Source organism: Vulpes vulpes, chromosome 15 (genome assembly GCF_048418805.1).
Source record: "Vulpes vulpes isolate BD-2025 chromosome 15, VulVul3, whole genome shotgun sequence".
Taxonomy (NCBI): Eukaryota; Metazoa; Chordata; class Mammalia; order Carnivora; family Canidae; genus Vulpes; species Vulpes vulpes.
The window spans coordinates 104,163,823-104,185,876 of record NC_132794.1 but is presented as its reverse complement, the minus strand read 5'-3'; the positions used below and the strand labels follow the sequence as shown (position 1 = coordinate 104,185,876).

Here is a 22,054-nt window from a genome sequence, read left to right as displayed (position 1 = left end):
AGTCTCCATTTCAGCCTTCATGCTTCTACCTTGGGAACCATGGTCCTACCATATTTTCTACTTTAGGAACTTTCTCAGCTCTCTTGGCTCGGTTCATTAGCTAATGCCACAGGGAGGAATCTGTGGTTTCTGTGGAAGAATCTGGTCATTCCTGGTAATGAGGGGGCAGCTCTAGAAACATCAGGGGAAGTTCTCAGGAACCAATCATTATTCTCTTTTTAAAGGCCAAAGGTGCAAAGGTTGATACCTGTGTTTGGCAGTCTTGTGTTAGGAAGGCTAAATCTCAGAGATACAGGGTCTGGTTTTGTGTGGTTCTTCCTATATCATAAAACAGGACTTTCTGGGTGCCTGAGTGGCTCAGTCAGTTAAGTGCCTGACTCATGATTTTGGCTCAGGTCTTGCCCTCAAGTTGTTGAGTCTGGCCCCTACATTGGGCTCCATGCTGGGCATACGGCCTACTTAAAACAAATACAAAAATAAAACAAAACAGCATTTTCTGCAATACGGAGCCTCTTCTATCAGTGCAGGGGTGTAGGGGACATCCTCCTATAGGGCAGAAATTCACTGCTGCTTTTCATCCCTCTATCCCTGACAGCATGGCTGGCCAGTCTGAGGCTGGTCTTCCTCATGTCTCTTATCCCTAAATGCCCTAGTGAAAGAGTGACCCTGTACCCCTGGCATATCCAGGGGTGCTGAGAGCAGCAGCAGCAGCTGGCCTGTACACCAGCACTTGTGCTTAATGTCATTCTGATCTCTCTAGGTGTAAAGCTGATAAAGTCTTCTTGGCCCCAACACTTGTATCCAGCTTCAGCCTTGCCCAGGGTTTAAATGTAACTGTTCAAGTGCCATTTCTCACAAAAACTAGCTTGTGTACAAGTCCAGATCTCTATCAGGGAAGGCACATTTTGAAGCTTACAGGAGTTTTGGGATTGGAACACATGCATTTTGCCTACCCTATATCTGCTTTGACTAAGCAAATAGCTAAGTGGAAATATTGGGCTCTAGGAGCTGGGATCGCTCTCAATTAGCCCAGGTGTCTTCTCCTTTTTTTAAAAGATATATTTATTTATTCAGAGAGAGAGGGAGAGAGAGAGAGGCAGAGACATAGGCAGAGGGAGAAGCAGGCTCCATGCAGGGAGCCCAACATGGGACTCCATCCTGGGCCTCCAGGATCACACCCCGGGCTGCAGGCGGCACTAAACCGCTGCACCACCAGGGCTGCCCTAGCCCAGGCTTCTTAATTTATGTGTACATGAAGGACACAACTCTATAGCTGATATGCTTGTTGAGAAACTGAGGAAAGATGTTCCAGAAGCAGCCTGAGTCTGCTGGGTTTCCCACCTGCCTCCACCTGCCTCCACAGACTCACAGCATCCCATGGATAGGAGCCAGGTGGGAGAACACCTCCCAGGGAGAGGTGGCTTGGTGCCACAGAACACCACATAGATATAGCTGTATTTACTTTGCAATTGCTACAGGAGACATAGCTGCAGATTAAGTTGCAGAGACACAGTGGAGGTCCTGAGTAAGGAATTTTAATGTGAAAATGCCAGGGTTTAAACTTAATCCTTGAGCTAACTGGTGTAGTCCTTCAAATGGGGATCTAACAGGAGTTACACCGAGGCTCTGAAGGGTAAATGTGTGAATGCATTTGGAACCAATTTAAAGCTAGAAATGAAATGAGTGGGAACACTTGCCAACATACCATTAAGATAAAACATAGAGGTTCACTGAGGCATGTAGATGGGCTCACAGATGCCTGTTCTGCTGTTTGCTTCCTCTGCAGCTCATGGGAGGCCATGGGGATGAGGGGGTGGGCCTTTGTTTTAGCCTACCTTGGAAGTATCTGTGCTAGGCCCACCCGGTAAATCTTGCCTAGGTTGATTTTGAAGTTACACTGGGGAACGAACGAGGGCAAGAAAAGCCCTCTTGTCAACAAGATCCTCGTGTAATCAGGTAGGAGGCCCCAAAGGGCTACCCACCAGAAGGCATCTCATCGGGACTGTGCTCCTGAGACTGACCAGAACCAACCAGAAAGCCAGGATTTGCTAGGAAAATAAGTTGGGGTGCGGATGGGTTGTCAATGTGAAAGGTTTCACTCACTGAATTCCAAGCCTGATCATCAGAAGTGTTTGGGTGCTTTGTAAAAACACAGATTCTAAGGGGCTGGGACAGGACCCAGGAATCCAAACTTTTGTTTTTATTTTGTAAAGTGTGTTCTCTAGGGGCTTCTGATGCCCCCTAGGTTTGGTCACTACTTGAAGGAATGAACTCTTCAAACACTTAAAGCATATTTGCATAGAAGAGAAACAATGTGCTAATCTTAATTAAAGCAAGTTGCCTAAGAACCCTTAACCAAACAAATTATTAACCCGACTTGACATGAAACACCTTTTTGAATGAAGCAAAACATCATTAAAAATTTATATATATATATCATCTAGATTCACAGATCTGACTAATTAAGATGGTCAGTCCTTCTCTCCATCATCTTCTGGAATATGTCTACACTTAATTCTGGACATTCTGTCCTGGCTACTGGCTTTTTCTCCAGAAATGGCCTCAGCTTCTGGCTCCTGTCTTTTTGAAAAGGAACACTCTGTAAACTCAAAGTCCTGCCATTATTATTCATGCAGCTTTTGTTTCTCTTCCCCAAAGAAACAATTGAGCTGTAGCAGATGAGTGATGTTTGCTGGGCTGTGGTGAAGGTAAAAGCCACTGCAGGTGGAGCAGCTTAATGGGGTATTAATTGGGAAGCAGGTGAAGGCAAATAGGTAGCACAGCAGGTATGTAAATAGGCTCGTGGGAGGAAAAGCATTGAATTTTATGCTCTTTAACTAAAAATAAAGACCTGATATTTAGCTTATCTTTGCTGAAATCCCGCACTGTGAGGGCCCTGACAACTGCCAACATCATCAATGATTCATTATTATCTCAGCATCATTCAGGCTACTTAATAGGATCCTCAGCCTCTTCATTTTTCATTGTTTTAGCGGATTCTTTGGCTTCAGAATGCATACTTTTCCTTCTTTTTATGTACAGCAGAGGCCAGAATAATTTTTTTAGCTGGTGTAGTGGAAGTAACATTTGAGCCACTAGCCTGCCTTCTGGTGGCATGCTTTTTGCTCTAGCTAATCGGAGAAACACAGCAAACGTACAGCATGACTATGGCTAATGAGCCTGCCAAGAATGCGTACATCCAAATGAACAATGTCCTTCAAAGTAGTCACCTTGAGAAGCAAAACACTTACTCCAATGCTATCATTGGCTAAAAGCTTTTCAAGAAAAGCCACTGCACTGATTGTTGTCAGAGTTGATTTGTAAGTCACCCACATGAAAAAATCCTTGTGTGTATATATATATCACTGATTTTCTACCCCTGAGCATTGTACAGCATTATGCCTGCTATATTACCACATTTAGTGCTAAGTGACACTTGATTTTTAAAATCCATCCATGCAGAGATTTGCTGTTGCTCAGAGTATCCTGAAGAATATGCCTCAGGCTCCTAGGGAAGAGTTTTGAGAAATATCTGGAGTGCTGGCAGCCTCCTTGGGATAAGAGTCCAGCTTCCCAGAGAGATTACTTTGCCTGGAGCACACTTAGAAATTTCTAAACTTGAGTATGCCAGTTTAAAAGTTTGGGCATATTATTTTGAGGCTACCTTTTTATTTAATGGTAACTTAGAAAAGTAACGAAAACAAACCTTTGCATATTTCCCCTGTAATTAGTCCTCTCTGAGGTGATACGTTAGCAGAAGAGTACAGAGGGACCTAAGATTCTTCGTTACTTGGTTGGCCCACAGTCAATGTTTTCTCTGGGGAGAGGTAGCACTAGTTTTGAAGATGTGTTTAGCCTTTTACCGTTGAAATGGCTAAATATTAGTGAAGTTACAGTTTGTACCCTATAAAATGAATTAGGTTTGCCTTATCATGCAGATCTTTTCCTGTGGTTGAAATACTCATTAATTTTACTGCTAATGAGATGTTAGCAATTAAGTACCTTTAATTAATGAAAATCAGACAAAAGCAAAGGGCTGCTGTCTGTGTCTTCAAAAAATAGGGAAGATTTTTGTAGATCTCATCATGAATTTCTTCCTGTAGAAGGACCATGAGTCTGAGTTCTTTGGAATCAAATGTTCTGGTCCAGAGAAAGTCATTAAAATAGTTCACTTTTAGAAAATGAAAGGATTAGGCATTTGGGGGGATGTTATAAAGATTATCTGAGATTGGGAAAAAAAATACTCCTAACCGGGAGCCAGTCCTACATGTAATAGCAAATTTCATGGTTGAAGATGCAACAGGATTGAGTACAATTAATAGTTCTGAAGCCGTCGTTGAATTCTGGGGTAGGCCCTGAACACATAATTAGATTATTAAAAATGGCCTGTCTTAGGCCGACTATTACTAAATTGAAATCCAATTATGGCTTTATGATTTTGCTGAAAAATATTTAGCTGTTTTGCTCGAGTCCTCGGAGAAGATCATTTCCTCTTTGCATCAGAGTTTGCGCATGTCACAATACATTTTCCAAACAAATCTGACCTCAATTATCTCAGAATCAATCTTACATTAGATAACATATATTTTAATGAGTGTTTTTATGTGTAATATCATAATTGTGTCTCTCCATACTTGAGGAATTAAAAGATGACGAGAGAAAATTTTGCCGAATATCTTTTTAATGAGAGGCATGTATATTTTAGAAATAACAAAATTGCGCCATCTTAATACATGGAAAGCTGTTGTATGTGCCTGAGTGTGCTGCAAGACAAACTTGGTTCGGCTTTCAGTAATTGGCATTGGAACTGTAATAAAGCAGTTGTTTGCAGAGAGATGGGCTCAGAAATTTCATGCACTCCTGCAGTGTGGATTTAAATGCTAAGTTAAATATTTATGAACCCGAGATTTTTATAATCGATCATTGTGTGATTTATACACCGTAATTATAATTAGGTTGAAAGAGATTTTAAAAAGCCAGTTTCCTGGTAGCCAAGGCCATTAAATAACGTGATGCTGCCAAAACAAAAATTAGGTGGGAACCCAGCCACCGAGTTCTGAGCGCCTGTCCCCATATTCCGTGTACAATGAGGCACGGCACCTCACCAGCCATCTCACCTGGGCAACCACTCCTGCGTCACCTGCTATCATTTTTCATGCCTTTATTTCAAACCTAGTTGAACATAAACAAGAGAAAACTTCGGAGATCCAGTGTATAACAAAAGGAAAAGGTGGAGGAGGTTGGAAAGGTTAATTAAAAATGTAATGATCCCATTTGCTGAGACAGCACTATTAATCATCTTGCAGCAGCAAGCATGTGACTTGCACACCACTTAAAGGAGGCATCTGATTTTTTAAGGTATGGATGGGGGTGGTGGGCCCCAGTGTGCACATTATGGACATGGAAGCTCTACAGGGTGAGCCTGGGGTGAGTGAGCATCTGGTGAGGAGCGAGCATCGGGTGAGCTCATGACCTGTGGTTAACATTGGGCACAGTCTTCACCAGACAGAAGGGTTATTTCCAAATTCACAGGTCTTCAGAATAATTCAGTCACTGTGAACCCCAGAGAAAACTTCGGCATGGCTCAGGTTTAATGTAGTCGTGTAAGGTAGGAAAAACCAAGCGAGGAGGAAATCCATCATTGTGTAATACAATATGCCTGGAACGGTGTATGAATGACAAAATGAGCTCCAAAGAGCCAACATGTGTGTTTTAAATGTAATTTTTTAGCACCCGGGCTGGAAAAGGCCAAGCTCTTGAAGGATCGATTGCAAGGGTCACAACCTGTATGATCAGATTTGCCATCTGATGCACACGGATATCAGAAGACCAGACTGTAAATGTAAGCTTCCAGAAAAACCTGTTCTTCCCCTCTAAAGATCTTGGAGCTTTTGCCCATTTTTTTACTTGCTGGAATAACACGTTAGAGGAATCCTGTTAGAAGAAGAACACTAGTTATGCTAACATGGTAATTAATCAAGTCAGAAAGAAAGAGGAAACCGGTTGTGAATTCACTTCTGCAGCCCTAAAAAAGAAAGGCAGAAAGATACCCAGAAATCGGCAGACATTCATAAACAATGTTCTCTCCCTATGTCTTGTGAACTTTCTGCTTAATAAACCACATCTTCATGCAGGCCATGCAAATTTTAATATATTTACTGTTTTATTCCACCTCATGATCTATAGAAATGGATTTCTAGTTGTTTCCATCTGTGTTTCATCCTGAATCATTTTGACTGGTTAGCTGGCTCCAGCATCTGCCAATAATGGTGGCATTTTCTAAGTGTAAAGAATGAGGGGCTGTGGCCATAGTGATAGCCTCTTTGATTTGGGACAGTGTGAGGATTGTACTTGGGATAAAGGCCGTTCCTTGCTCCAGAGGAATTTAAAATGTGAGAGCTTCTTCCAGTGCATAATTCATGCCTGACACCTCCACATCTCCCAGTGTTGGAGGGATCTTTTACATTTGCTCTGCCTGTAGGTCAGGGTTGAAAATGTCGGTCCATGTACTCTTTGGAACAGCAAATAGCTGAGAGAGTGCTGGGATTTTCTTTTTTTTAATGTTCTGTCCCTGATCATCAAGTTTTATCCCATATACCTCCTGTAATAATTAGAAAATACATTTTAAAAAATTATAACCCTCAAATCAAAGAACCTTGAGGCTTGAGGGGACCTTCGATATATCGTCTCCCAAGTGGGGAAACTGAGGTCCACTAGGGGTAAAGCTGACTTCTATGAAGACACTCAGATGACTGAACCACATTTAAAATCCCTGAGTCCTAATTGATTGTTTTCTCAGCAACACATGACCCTTTTTATTTGAATACGTGGTGTCTGGGAGCTGGCCCTCCCATTGCTATGCAGGTTATACCTCCTGTGCCCAAGAAAACAGGAAATAAGTCACATCAGGTGTGATCACAGCCAAGGAGGCTTAGAATGATGATAGAGAAAAGCAATAAGTAACCTGCAAAGCAACAACATGGTTCTATCCAACTTTGAAGAGAAAAGCTTGTTCAATTGCATTCTCTAGAATACAGTGCTAGGCTGATGCTGGAAAGGAGCTCCTTAGCCTGCACAGCCCACACACATGCGTCCTCCCACAAGAAAAAAGGATTTCTAGTAAACAGCCTTCATTCTGAGAATACTTCCCATTCAGGCAGCATCCCAGACATTCTACCAAGTTAAAGAATGAATAACAGCAGATGGAGGGAGAGATTAGAGATGGAGGGGAGGAGGGGAAAGCCACATTTTAGTGCCGAGCTCTAAAATGAGCTGTGGAGAGGATGGCACTCAGAGTTATGGCAAAGCTGTCCGGAAGCCTTCCCACGCAGGCGAGGAGGCGCGTGTGCCCAGACCATAAAACACAGGCGTGCGCCCGCTCCTCCATGCGGTGTGTGAACTGATAGGGAATTGAGTGTGACTCAAGTGGCCTAAATTAAATCATTCTGCATGTTCTTCTCTCTACCCTCAAGTCATCAATGTAGCATTTCTGTGTGTGCACTTGGGGTTCGGGGGGTATCAATCAAATAGATACAGGGGATCAGTCTTCTTACCAAGTGAAAACTCAGCTCTCATTTATGTGTCAGGAGTGTTTAACCAAGAAAGGAGGCTAAGTGGTGCTAAGAGTTGCTTTCCGCATTCTGTGCATATGAAACTTTTTTTTTATTTTAATAGGGTATACATGAATCTGGGTTGGGTTTTTTTCCCCCAATCATCTATTTGAACATTTTCAAACATGTAGAGAAGATTTTTACAGTTAACCCATGTAGATTCTATCATTAAATTAGATTACAGTTGCTTTGTAAGCATCCATCTATCCATTCTTCTTTCCACCTATCAGGTAATCTACATTTCTAAAATGCAGATGTCAATATAATTCCCCTACATGCTTTAGCATACCTATCAGTAACCAGTTTTTAATATTTGTTTAGTTTTTCTCCTTTTGATGTAAAATTTATATATGTACAAACCTTAAGTGTACCCTTCTGTAGGTTTTTACTCAAAGTTCTATTAGGATACAAGTTACCATCACTCCAGAAAGTTCCCTCTGGCCCCTTCCTAGCCAGTCCCCACCTCCAAACCCTAAAAACAACAATTGAGGAATCTTTGATGTTTTTCATCACAAATTAGTTTGTCTTCTCTAGAACTTGACATACATAGAATCATACAATGTGTATTTTTTGGAAGAAGCTTTTTTTCTCCCCCTTCAGCATCATATTTTTGAGATGTATCCATGCTATTGTGTGTATCACTAGTTCATCTTTCATCTGTTCTTATCTATGAGTGGTATTCCACTGCGAAAATAAACCACATCTTGTGTAACCACTGTTTATCCAGTTTTTGGTTATCAATATAGTGTAATCATACTTTTATCCATGTATTTTTATGGATGTATATTCTCATGTCTTTTGGATAAATACCTAGAAGTAGAAATGCCAGGTCAATAGAGTAAGTGATGTGTTTACTTTTATTAAAAAGCTGCCCAATATTTTCCCAAAGTGATTGGACCATTTTATACTCCCACCAACAATGTATGAGATTCCAGGGGCTCGACATCTTTGACAATATTTGGGATTGTCAGACTACTTTTAACCACTGCAGTGGGTGGGTGTATCTCATTGTGGCTTTCATTTACATTTATTTCCCTGATAACTATTCATGTTGAATACTTTCCATGTGCTTACTGGCCATTCATATATCTTCTTTTGTGACTGTCTGCTCAAATATTTGGTACATTTTTCAATTGGGTTCTATATTACTGAGTTTTGGGTATTCTACGTATATTTTTTGGATACTGATCCTTTGTCAGATGTGTGTTTTACAAACATTTTCTTCTAGTCTTTGATTTATTTATAACTTTTCTTTATTTTTTATCAGTGTGTTTAATGAGCTGACGTTTTTAATTTTGCTGAAATCTAACTTGATTTTTTTCTTTTATGTTATGGCTTTCTAAGAAGCCTTTGCCTACTTCTAAGATTATCTTGATTTCTTATTAAAAAATTGTAATTTTGGCTTTTAGGTTTATGTCTGTGATCCATCTTGTATTAATTTTTATTTATAGTATGAAGTAGGGGGGTTTGTTATTGTTTTTTACATTGATTTTCAATTATTTTAATATATGTTGAAGAGACCTTCTCAGTTAGATATTTTTTTGGTGGTTTGTGAAAAATAACTATAGATGTGCAGGTGTATTTAATCCAAGTTCTGTTTCATGTTCCGTTGTTTGATTTGTCCATGCCTATGCTGTACCACACTATCTTGATAAGTATAGTTTTGTGGTAAATCTTAAAATCAGTATAAACTCCTTCAACTTTGTTGTTCTTTTTCCAATCGTTTTGGCTATGCTGTGTCCTTTGCATTTCCATATAAATTTTAGAATCCACTTTCCAATGTCAAAACATACTATGATTTGAAGATCATTGATATCTTAATGATATTGAGTTCTCTGATCCATGAATATGGTATGTACTTCCATTTACTTAGGTCTTCCTTAATTTTCTCAGCAATGCTTTTTAGTTTTCAGTATGGAGATCTTGCATATCTTTTGTTAAATTCATTAAACACCTCCTTTTTGGTTCTCTTATAAATGGAATTATATTCTTAAATTTTGTTTCCTAAAATTTTGCTGATAGTTTACAAAAGTGCAATTGATTATTTTATATGAAATTTTATATCCTTTGACTTTGATAAATACACTTATTGATTCTAGTAGTTGTTTTGTAAATTCTTTAGGATTTTCCAAGTCATCTGCAAGTAGAAATATCTTCCTTTCCAATCTTTATACCTTTTATTTCTTTTCATTGCTTTATTGCAATGGCTAGGACCTCTAGTACAATATTGACTACCAGTGTTAAGAATGAATATCCTTCATTTGTTCCTGACTCGATGGGGGAAAAGTCAATATTTCACTATTAAATATGATTTTTACATGCAGGTTTTTTTTATAGATGCCTTTTATCAGATTAAGAAGGTTCTTTACTATTTTTAGATTGCTCAACATTTTTTTTTATTATGGAAGGCATACTGAAATTGGTTGAATGCTTTTTCTTTGTCCATTTAAAAATAATCATATGGTTTTCTTCCTGTTTATATGGTAAATTGCATTAATTTTTAAATGTTAAACCAGCCTTGCATTTGGGGATAAACCCAAGCTGGTTTTGGTACATTGTCCTTTTAACATATTGTTAAATACTATCTACTGAACATTTTGACTCTTAAGAAATATTGTTCTGTAATTTTCTTTTTTTATCTTTATCAGGTTCTGCTATTTGGGTAAGACTGGCCTTACATATCAAGTTGGAAAAAGGGTCATGAGAATATGTTATGTAAATGAGAATCAAAAACAAAAAGCACACTGACCTGTGACCTAGATATCAATTCATAGTTTTTTTTTTCCTCTCTGAATGTTCCAGGTGTTCATTCTGGAATTTGTCACAGCCTCTGAAATAATGGTAGAGATGGTGCACTGGCAGGGTTATATATCAAGGAAAACAGAATCAGCTGAAAGTGAGTTTGAGTCACAGCAGTTACTAAATGAAGTAAACTTTAAGCAGTTGGTTTGGACATAAAATGATTCAGTCTATTCCCACTTTGTAGAGAGCTTTTCCTTTGAAATACTGCTTTTTTGATAATAGTAAGAAAAAATAGTAGTTTATATAATTTTAACAACTTTAAAAAGGAAGCTGACATTATTATAATAAAGCAAGCATACACTGGACCATTTTTTTCTTTTTGTTTTCTTAAGATAAATTAACATACAGAGCTGTATAAATTTGAAGTGTATGGTGTAATGACTTGACTTATGTATATTGCGAATTGATGATCCCAAGTTTAGTTAACATCTGTTACCTCGTATAGGAACACACACAAAAAAAGAAGAGAAATGTCTCTGTGTGTGTGATGAGAACTTTTAGGATTTACTTTCTTAGCGATTTTCAAATATAACGTAGACCATTGGTTAACTATAGTTATCATGCTGACATTTCCCATTACTTGTTTATCTTATAAATGGAAGTTTGTACCATTTGACTATCCTCATTCAGTTCATCTTCTCCTGCCTTTGGTAACTACAAAGCTGTTGTTTTGTTTTGTTTTGTTTTGTTGTTTTGTTTTGTTTTGTTTTGGTGGTGTTGTGTTTTTGTTTGTTAGTTGCCACATAAAAGTGAGATCATACTGTATTTGTCTTTCTCTGTCTGACTTATTTTACTTCACAGGGCAGGATTTCCTTTGTTATAGCTGAATAGTATTCCATTGTGGAATACTATTAAAGAAAGAAAACCACTTTTTCTTTACCCATTCATCTATTGACAAATACTTAGGTTGTTTCCATGTCTTAGCTATTATAAATAATGTTGCAGTGAAAATAGGGGTTCAGATACCTCATCGCCATAATGATTTTGTTTCCTTCAGATGCCTAGAAGTAGAGTTGCTGTATAAAATGATAGTTTTATTTTTAATTTTTCAAGGAAATACCACACTGTCTTTCAAGGTTGTGCCAATTTACAGTCCTACCTACAGTGCCCAGGGTTCCTTTTTATTTACATCTTCACCAGAATTTGTTATTTCTTGTCTTGATATTAGCCATTCTAACAGTTGTGCAGTGATACCTCATTGTGTTTTTGATACCCATTTCCTTAATGATTAGTGACATTGAGCAGCTCTTCAAGTACCTGTTGGCCATTGGAATATCTTCTTTGGGAAAATGTCTATTTAGGTTCTTTGCTCATTTTTAAATGGAATTATGATGATGATGATGATGATGATGATGCTACTGAAGTGTAAGAGTTATTTATATATTTTGGATATTAACCACTTATAAAATATATGATTTGCAAATATTTTCACTCATTTCATAGGTTGCCTTTCATGGTATATCAGTTTCCTTTACTTTGCAGAAGATTTTTAGTTTGATGTCATCCCATTTGTTTATTTTTGATGATGTTGCTTGTGTCATATCCAGAAATTCATTGCCAAGACCCACATCAAGGAGCTTCTCTCTAGGCCTATTTTTTTAAAAAACTTACGTGTTACACAGACTGCTTTAAGAAAGAAATAGGGCAGCCTGGGTGGCTTAATGGTTTAGCGCCGCCTTCAGCCCAGGGCCTGATCCTGGAGCCCCGGGATCAAGTCCATTGTCAGGCTTCCTGTATGGAGCCTGCTTCTCCCTCTGCCTGTGTCTCTGCCTTTCTCTCTCTCTGTGTCTCTCATGAATAAATAAATAAAATATTTTTTTTTAAAAAGGGAAGAAATAAATTTTCTGGACCTTATGTGTTTTTATTATTTTTGTTATAATTTTGACACTTATGAACATGGAACTATAAACTTTTATTTTGTAATTTTACACAACTATAAAAAAACACGCACAAATTAAACATGAACAGAAGTTTGAAAACAATGAAGTGCACATTAATTTAATGTAAGGACCAATACTATTTTTCTGAAGCTAAATTGGTGCTTACAGTTGGAATACACTCCTGTTTCAGTAGGAGTTGTTTTGAGTTGAGCAGGGCTTTGTTACTGGGTATCATGTGATAACTTGATTCTTCTGCCATTTGAATGCCATTTGCATTCAAACTTCCGTTCATATATCATTGGTTACGTCATTTAACTATTAAGTGCACCTCTGCACCTCTATTCTTTTCTTCTTAGATAGAGATTGTAAAGCACCATTCAATACCAGAACAAGTGTAAATGTAGGCAGTAAAACTATGTCCCAATATGTAGCCTGCAGGGCCTAATCCAGATGATCCAGAATTTGGTCATTAAATTATTGTACATTGTCATTAGAAATGCATAGTTTGTAAATTTTCTATGGACCTCTAGACCTTCAAGAATATAAATCACTATTTGCTGATGGGCCCAACAACACATTAAAAGTCTCAAAAGAAGAAAAGACCAGATGTGTTACCAAGGCCTCTAGGCCCTGGCAATCCTGTCAGAGCACACAGTGAATATTTCATTTCTTGAGTCCTGAGGAGCATGAGTGTGACACAGAGGAGCCAGTGAGAAGCTGGTCTGGGAAGGTCACAATGGAGAAAATGCACCAGGTGTGCTTGTTAAACCAGCAGGGATATATGTGCAGCCGCTGGCTTCTTGTACTGCTCACTGAGGAAGGGCCGAATGTCTTGTTTATTGCCTTTCACATTAAATTGTTAGATTCAGATGTCATCGCAGAAACATGAACCTGAGGCATAATGGTATTGCTCGTGGTGCCAGGGTATAATTTTGTGATTTCAGACTTTTGCATACTGGGCTTTCTTAAAGCAAGACACATCATCAGTAAAACAGAAAGTCTTTTTTCTTTCCCTGAAATGTAAGACTTGCTTTAGGTGCTCTTTACTTATTTACATTTTTTTGGAAAAAATTGTAGTGAGAACATTTAACATGAGATTTACCCTCTTAATGGATTTTTAAGTGTACAATACAGTACTGCTAACTCTAGGCATGATATTGTACAGCAGATTTCTAGGACTTACTCATCTTGCATAACTAAAGCTTGATGCACCTTGAACAGCAACTCCCCATGTCCCCCTCCTCCAGCCATTAGCATTCTACTGACTGTTTCTCTGACCTTGAATTTTTTAGAAACCTCATGTAATTGGAATCATATAGTGGTTGTCCTCCTGTGACTGGTTTATTTCACTTAGTATAATGTCCTCAAGGTTTATCCCTATTGTCACACCTAGGGCAGGATTTCCTTCTTTGTTTAAGGTTGAATAATATTCCATGTGCCCTTCGGATGTACACTAAATGCACTACCCTGACTTTTGGACCCACCCAGCCCACTTGGACGTTTTCTCTTCTCTTATTGGTTCTCTAGCATCTTGTAATTTCCCAACTGCCTTCATGGCCCCCACCAACTGGGGCACAAAGAGAATACAAGGGGGTTCCAGAACCCAAGCACGGGCTGAGGGCTGAGCAGGAACTTAGTGGCAGGGTAGGGAGAGGACAAATGCCACAACTGAGTGGTATTATCTGCTGCCTCTTTGCTGTGTCTAGAGAGTCACTGCTACACTTAATGATAGTTTTCCAAGGATCACCTTATAACCTGGCCCTAGAAGCTTTTTCCATCACTTCCCTCCCTGTGAAAACACCTGTGTTGTGAGGTCAAGCCACATTTACCTTTTCTTTTCATCTTTTAACTTTGTGCATTGGGCCTGGCCCTGCCAATCCACTTGGCTGCTGCAGTGGGCCCTGCCTCCCCTATGCTCTCTCTCCGGGCCACACAGTGAGCAGCTTGGCAGTGGACAGCCCTGTTTTCTCTGAGCATGAGCACAGAGAGCTTGGGTAGAAGGCAACATATGTTTTGTGAGATTCCTGAGGCCTATGGTTTGAAAGCCCATTGAAATTCTATCCAGAATCCTAGCTGAATTTTTCTAGTTTGCAGCCTCAATACGCATAGATTCCACATTTTGTATGTGGCAAGTTAAGTGGTAATTGAGGTTTGCAAATTTTCATGTAATTTATTCTGGTTTTCTTCCAATGGCCTGTGAGCTAGAACTTAAATACAGCTTCGTTGTAGTTGCTTCTTCCTGTTTAGAGAGCTGGCATAATATTTTGTCTTCTGGGCTCAAATAACCATGTAATTACTCTGTAATCATATAGTAATTAGCATGTACTATATGCATTTATTACATAATTATATTCCTGGAGGATTGCATGGCAATTATACTTACATTCAGCATATCATTTTATATACTATATAATGAACAAGTATATAATTTGTTGCTTTTTTTCTTTTATCCTAATTTCAGTGTACCAACCAGGAGCTGGAAACTTACTCTCCTGTTGCCTTGTTTATATATAGTCAGGCAGGTGCCTGAGCTCCTTCTGCTCCTTTGGCTTCACTCGATACCGCCTAATTATTCATCTAAAGGAGCGCTAGGGGCTTGTGGGCTGCCCCGGGCTCCTAGCCTTTGCACTCCTTATACTTTCCTCCTTGTCGTGAGCTCATTACCTATTAGCTTCAAAACCTAGAGTTGATCAGAGCTCCCAGCATCGCCCGGTAAACCGCTGGACCTCAGAACAGAAGGATGTGAGCGGCCGGGCCCCCCACACCGTGCTCACGCCTGCCTTTCTCTCCTTTGCAGTGGAGCACATTCCCAAAGGGAACAACTGCCTGGACGCCGCCAAGGCCTGTAACCTCGATGACACCTGCAAGAAGTACAGGTCTGCCTACATCACCCCGTGCACCACCAGCATGTCCAACGAGGTCTGCAACCGGCGCAAGTGCCACAAGGCCCTGCGGCAGTTTTTCGACAAGGTTCCGGCCAAGCACAGCTATGGGATGCTCTTCTGCTCCTGCCGGGACATCGCGTGCACTGAGCGGAGGCGGCAGACCATTGTGCCCGTGTGCTCCTACGAGGAGAGGGAGAAGCCCAACTGCCTGAATTTGCAGGACTCCTGCAAGACGAATTACATCTGCAGGTAAGCGGGCACCGGCAGCTGGGTGATTAATGAGCTGGCAAGGAGAACCTTTGCGGCTGCTTCAGTGGCCGAGCTCCTGTTTTCTGAGTTTCTATGGGGTGGGTGGGAGTGAGGAGGCTGAGGGGAAGGAGGGCGGGTGGTGGAGTGGATGGGCCAGAAACTGACCTCTGCATTTGGCACAGGGTTCTTCCCAAGCTGCTGAGGCTTTTGTGCTGGGGAAGGTTCCCGTCTTTAACCTGGGGAATACTTTGAGAGGTGCTTAGTAAGCAAGCACAGAAGGTCACCTGAGGCCAGGTGAGCTTGAAGACTGGTGCCCACTCAGCAAGCTCTGAATTGCTGCTGGGAATCTCAGGGGGTTAATTCAGTCAGGCGGGGCGTGGTGGTGGTGCTGCAGATGGGAGGCTCTTGACTGTCAAGGTCTAAATTCTGGGAGAGACCAGTGAGAGCAGTGAGAGAGACTGAGCTGTGTCCAGCCCTGAAGTGAACTTCCAGAATGCCTGGATCTGTTCGGGGCCATTCAGTCATCCATGTGGCTAAGGAAAAGTGGGTAACGTCCTGCTCAGCCATGATTCTGGATCTCAGGCCCCAGCAGAAACCCTGCTAAGCCTGGCCCTTTTCTTGAAAACAGTGGAGTCCATTTCCCTTTTGGCCATTTTTTGGAATTTAATTTAATTTTGAAGGAATCCATGAACACATTCTCTGTATTAAAAAAAAAAAAAGGAGTAGAGAACTAGGTAGCTGTCCCCTTCACTCTGCTTCCACTTGCCCCCAACTGTCACTATCAGTAATTTGATATATATCCTTCTAAAACATGGGGTTGAATTCAGTTGCTGATGGGAGCAAGCAGATTCTGATAAGCAGACACCCAAGTCTTCGCAGCCTTGGGCAGTGAGAGTGCTGTGTTCAGACTCGCAGGTTGGATCGCTGGCTGGAGGTTCAGATGGGGCATTATTTTGACAACATGTGTACTTTGTCCCCAGGATAGAGTCAGGAGCCTTCAAATGCTGTGTCTGAAAAAGTCCCATGTGCTCAATGAATGTTCACAGGTGGACAAGTAGATGAGGGTGTGACTGTATACCTGTTTGCTTATAGGCTTCCCGTGTCTAAAGAGCAGAGAGCAAGGGAGGGAAGTGTCATCTGTTGGAGATTCTGGAGACCTGAGTTTCTGGTCAGTTGAAGTTTTACTTGGATAGAATAGCATCCCTTTTTTTCCTTAAACTGGTCCTAATAGTGACCAAAGAAAATGAAAAGTCCTCATTATCTGTAGAACCCTCTCATGCTGAGATTTTTCTGGAAGTAATATGCCACCACTTTTTTTTAAGTTTTCGGCAGGTGACTTGCTATATGAGAAAGAATGTAGGTGACCATTTGTGCCCTGGGAGGAGTCAGGTGTTCCTGTGATGCCTCTCCTTCAAGGATTCTCTCTTTCCTAGACCTCTGTTCCGTTGAGACCATCTTAGCTATGGGCGAGAAGCAGGGCCAGCTTGCTAGAAGGAAGAGGCAGGTCCTCCACCCTGCCATAACCTGGGGAAGCCAATCAGCCAGGGAATAAAAGAACCCCCTGCTGGAGAGAATGTGGCTGAGGAGCAGGACACAGGGAAGAAGCATAGGAATGGGTTGGGAGGGAGCAGAGATTCTGAACAGCCCTCCTGTGAAGACCCCTGGATCTGAAACTCAACTTCCTGGTGCCCCTCATCTGTGAGCAGATCTCCCTCTTCTAGGAGCAGGACTGAGTTTTCAGGATCTTTGTTGGCTTAAAGCCAGACAGATACAGCTCCTCCTTATCTTTTCGGTACATGTTATCCTGTTCACTGATGGGTCCAAGCCAGGCAGTCTCAAGACAGTAAGCTGTATGGGGAGGGAATGGAGCAGTGACGGGGAGCAGGGAGGTGGGAGAGGTGATGGAGCTTTTCCATTCCCTCCTCATGATGCACCTCTTGCACATGAGCTCCGGAGGAGGGTCTGCGACAGCTCCTGTCCAGGCTGAAAGCCTGCTGTGAGCAGTTCATCTTCATTACCTGGCCTACTCTTCTCAAAATAGAGAACTGTTGGTGCACCTGGGTGGCCCAGTTGGTTCATTATCCAACTCTTGACTTCAGCTCAGGTCATGATCTCAGGGTTGTGGGATCGAGCCCCATGTTGGGCTCTGCGCTCACCCCAGAGTCCGTTGGGGATTCTCTCTCTCCCTCTGCCCCTCCCCATGCTAAATAAATAAATAAATAAATAAATAAATAAATAAATAAATAACAAAATCTATAGAGAATCCTTGGAGGATTGGTGTGAATTAGATCTATGTCAGATCGCTTTTTTGCTGAGCTGTAGCGAGAAATATCTGGGAATTTGGGAACTTGGGGCATTCTGGAAGAGATAGCAGAAGGAATGTGCAAATGACAGGGTGACTTGGGTGCTCTCTGGGGTCAGACTGACCTGCTACGAAGGATCTGGGAGTTATTTATGTTGAGACAGCCTCAGCAGCAGAGAATGGCCTCAGCCGATGGGGCAGAAATGTACTCGGAGAGCAGCAGGACAGTCCTGCCTGATGATGACTATACCCGGTCACACCAAGGTGGGGAGGTAGTGACCACAGCTGCCATGCAGCGGAGTGGAGGCACACGTGACTCCAAGGCCGTCTGGAAATCCAGATCCGAGACCACCCTGGGGCCCTACCGAGTGAAATTTGTCTCAGCAAGATTGATGGGTTTTATACCCTGCCTTGAGTCTTCCCTGGAAAGGGGAATTGGCACCTTCCCCACTGGTACCCATCAGTAAGTGATTTAGCCTGTGATTTCTTTCCAGGGCCTGGACTTATTACTCATGATCACCTCCTCCCTGTCAGATGTGGTAAATGTAATTTAAGCTGCTGGGTAGGCTAGAGGTGTTTTCTTTCATCAGACTTTATTAATATCGTCTTTAATTTTATGCCTTTTATTCCATCCCTCCTCCATCCCTCCCGGGGAGGCCCTTGTGGCGCCGACTGCCCAGAGCAGCAGCTGGTACTTGCCAGAGCTGGGGCTTCTGCAGGTTTTGATGTTCCAGGCGCTCTGACGCTTACCCACCCAGAGACCAGAGGCATCCCGGATAGGATGACTTAAGGCCTAATTTGAGTGTCCCGAAAGGGAAGGGACTGCAGGAGGAAACGGTGCTTCCTAAAAACAGTTTTCTTCGAAAGCTCACACTTTCAAATGCTCTGCTTGCATCTGCGCACCAGCAACCATCAAAGAGTTGCCCCATCTCATTAAAACTTCCCTGTACTTGATGGTTTCCCACTGGCAGCACACGGGTTCCTCCTGCCAGGGGCCAGAGCTGCTTCTGCACAAAGTCTGTCTTGTGTCTTCAAACAGAGGAGATGCAACTTTAGCCTTCCTTTTTGACTTTCTTTTCTTTTTTCCTTTCCCTTTTAAAGAAGCCAACTGATTCCTTTCCTCTTGGGGTGGTTGGGGCCTCCAAGCTTGTCTACTGAAAAGCAAACGCAGAGGTATTATGAGGAGGATGTGATGAAATTTAAAAGACACACATTCTTCCCCTGAAGCATGGTATCTCCCTTGCCAGTTGTCCCTCTGGTTGCTTTCCTTAGTGCCTGGAAGGATGTCGGGGCTGGGTTTGGCCATAAAGGAGGCATATTCCTTTATTCCTGTAAGTTGTTATAGATGCATAATTTAAATCTCCGCCTTACCTCCTTTCCCCCAAACTCTGGTAGTTCAAAATAAACTCAGCACTTGAGCCCTGGCTCAGGGTGCTCAAATATGTTCATATCTCCTTTATGTTTCTAATTTACAAGGACACCTCAACTCTACTTTATTACCAAGAGATCTAGCATCTTCTTCTGGAGCATGCCCCCTTCTGTTCTCTTCTAAGAATGACAGAGCTCTACTCCAAACCCCTTTCTGCTTCCAATGCCAGGCAAAGGGGAACATGAGGCTACTGACCAGCTCCCTGACCTGTAGCTTTAGGTACTGAGTCATGGTGTCACTGTTGAGAACAACTCAGAGGATACTTGGTTTGGTGGCTGTGTCCTTGGCCATTCTGCACAAGCAGCAGAGGTGCTGCATCCTTGGGTGCCGGAGTAACTTCGTTCATACTCAGTATGTAGGTGCTGTTTCCCAAAGCAGGACATGCTGCCCTGGGGGTGGGGCCCTGAGAGGTTCCAGCCAGAGCCAACCCACCAACTAAGACTTTTCCTTTATTGGCAGTACATTCGGAAGTGAATGTTGCAATGTTGCATTTCCTTCCTTCCTTCTTTCTTTCTTTTAAAGAATTTTTATTGTGGTAAGGAGCATTTGTCATGACATCTACCCTCTGAGCAAACCTTTGATGGAATGATCCAGTATTGTCGTCTGTAGGCACAGTGTTGTACCACAGATCTCTAGAACTCATTTAACTTCTATAACTGAAATTTATATACACTGATTAGCAGCTCCCTGCTTCCCCTCCCCCATTTCTCAGCAACCATAATTCTGTTCTTTGCTTCCATGAGCTCAATGATTTTAGATACCTCGTGTAAGTGAGATCATGCAGTATTTGTCCTTCTGTGACTAGCTTACTTCCCAGCATAAATTCCTGGGTTCATCCATGTTGTCTTATATTGTGGAAGTTTTTAAGGTGAAACAGTGCTTGGTCAGGGATAGCTCATTCCTTCTAGAAAGATTCTGATAATGCTGAACCTTAAAAGAGAAAGGTATCAGGGCATCTGTTCCCTCTGTCCCCGAGACTTTCTTGGGGCCCTGCTGGAAATACACTTGCTTGTCCTGCTACCTTGGCTCTGTGTCCTCATGGTTTCTAGGGATGGTGATTTTGTTTAGGTCACCAAGTATATGGCCCTCCCTTTCCCCCAGGGACTGGAGATGCTACAGTTGTGTCCTGGAGACCTGGTTTTTGTTTTGTTTAGTTTTATTTGCTTTTAGCAGAATGAGGAAGGTCTCTCTGATACTGCTCCAGAAGAACAGCATATGTAATTTTCAAAATACTGCCCTTGCCAGCACCACTCTCCACCCTAGGGCTGACTCTGTTATACTTTGACGAAATGTGTTGTTGTTAATTTATTAACTGGGCAGTTGGGAAACACATCACAACACCAGGCGGCAGATTTCTGCTCCAGTAACTTACATGGTTTGACAGTGTTAGCACACCTCTAAAAGGTGAGGAGCATCTCCTTTGCCTGGAATCAGATCCCCTTTGCACAGTACACTGTGGCTCTTAGGAGTTCAAGGACATCCTCCACGGCTTGGGCTGCACTCCTGAGTTGAAAACTAGGTTCTGTATTACTATATCTGGGCTTGTCTTGACATGCGGCAAACACAGGAGAAAGTGGCTCAGAGGATAATTAATGCCTAAAACTAGATGGGTAGATTAATTTGGCACTTAATTTTATTTTACGCTGATTCATTCACAAATGGAAATCAGCAATTAGACAATGCAAACTTTTGAACCATGGAAAGAAAGGTTCGGGAATATGAGAAAATACAAGTAAAACATTTTCCAGTTCATTTGAGCAGTTTTTATTTCAAATGATTACATGGGTGTCTTTAGCAATGTATCTAGAGTGCCGAAGAGCTAGGTTGTTCATGTGTCCCACCTGCAAGAACGGCCTGTCACCTGGAAGCCCCCTGGACTGGAGGGGGGAGCTCCTGGGTGCATGCAACGGATTCATCAGGGTCCTGAGGGAAGAGCAGGGCCGTCCTCCGACATCTGCTGCTGCCTTTGACTCCAGCAGACGGGAGGAGCATGCTTCTTGCTGGGTCTTCTGGGCTCCCACCCCCAGCCTGTGCACTGAGGACATGGGCAGCACCAGCGAGGCAGTGTCAGAGCTCACCGTTGTCCTGCCTCGCGGGGTAACCCAAGCCGTGAATCAGGCAGGAGCCCGCTACAACTTGCTCTGTCTTGTCACCTCGTATCTCTTTCCTTATCTGTCCTTTGGCAGAGGCGGGTGTGGAGCTATTTGTCTGCTGCTGCTGCTGGAGCCTGTCGCTAAAAAATGCCTGTCTAGATTTACACCACATTCTGTCTCTCTCCAGCCCGCCCCTTCCCAGCACCTGCCCAAAGCTCCAAGTCTCTGCCTCACCTTCTTTGCCCCTTCCTTCACCTGCCCACTTCCTCGCCAGTGTCACTTTTGCCATTCTTGGTCCTGGGTCAGAAAGAATCAGAGGTTCCTTTCTTTATATTTGCACATTCTGTCAGTTACTAGATCCACATGGACAGATGGAGTCTTGGCACCGGAACTGTGATTTACCGTCTTCGAGTATGAAGGTGGGTGGAAGATGGATGGAATTGACTCTGCCCAGGAAGTCTAAAGAGAGAGCCCCATATTTCCTTGGGGGGTGAGGCGTCAGAGTGGAGGTCTCAGGAACCAAGGGCCTTGGTGGGTGAAAAGCAGGGAGAGTCAAGCAGAAGGAAGGCACTGGGTTTGGGAAGGATGCAGTGGTGAGGGTGGAAGGTAGGGACCTGGAGACTGTGCTGGAGGGAGAAAGATCAGTGTGATATAAAGACAAGAGGTTGGGAGTCTCTAGTGCCATGAAGTATTGACTTTATCCCTTGAAGCTTTATGAAGGAAGAAAGACACGACCAGCTGGGCCTTAGAGGGTCCCTCCTGGCAGTGTGGAGGGATCAGCTTGGGAAGAGTCCAGGAGACAGT

General features: G+C 42.3%; 1 protein-coding gene across 6 annotated transcripts in view; it reads left to right on the top strand.

The window, feature by feature from the left end:
- GFRA1 (GDNF family receptor alpha 1) overlaps positions 1-22,054 on the top strand; it is a 203,553-nt gene that overhangs the window by 125,963 nt on the left and 55,536 nt on the right. For all 6 annotated transcript variants that reach the window (XM_072740188.1, XM_072740191.1, XM_072740186.1 and 3 more), the window contains one exon: positions 15,090-15,426. In XM_072740188.1, the coding sequence (XP_072596289.1) occupies positions 15,090-15,426 (337 nt within the window). The remainder of the gene's footprint in view (positions 1-15,089; positions 15,427-22,054) is intronic.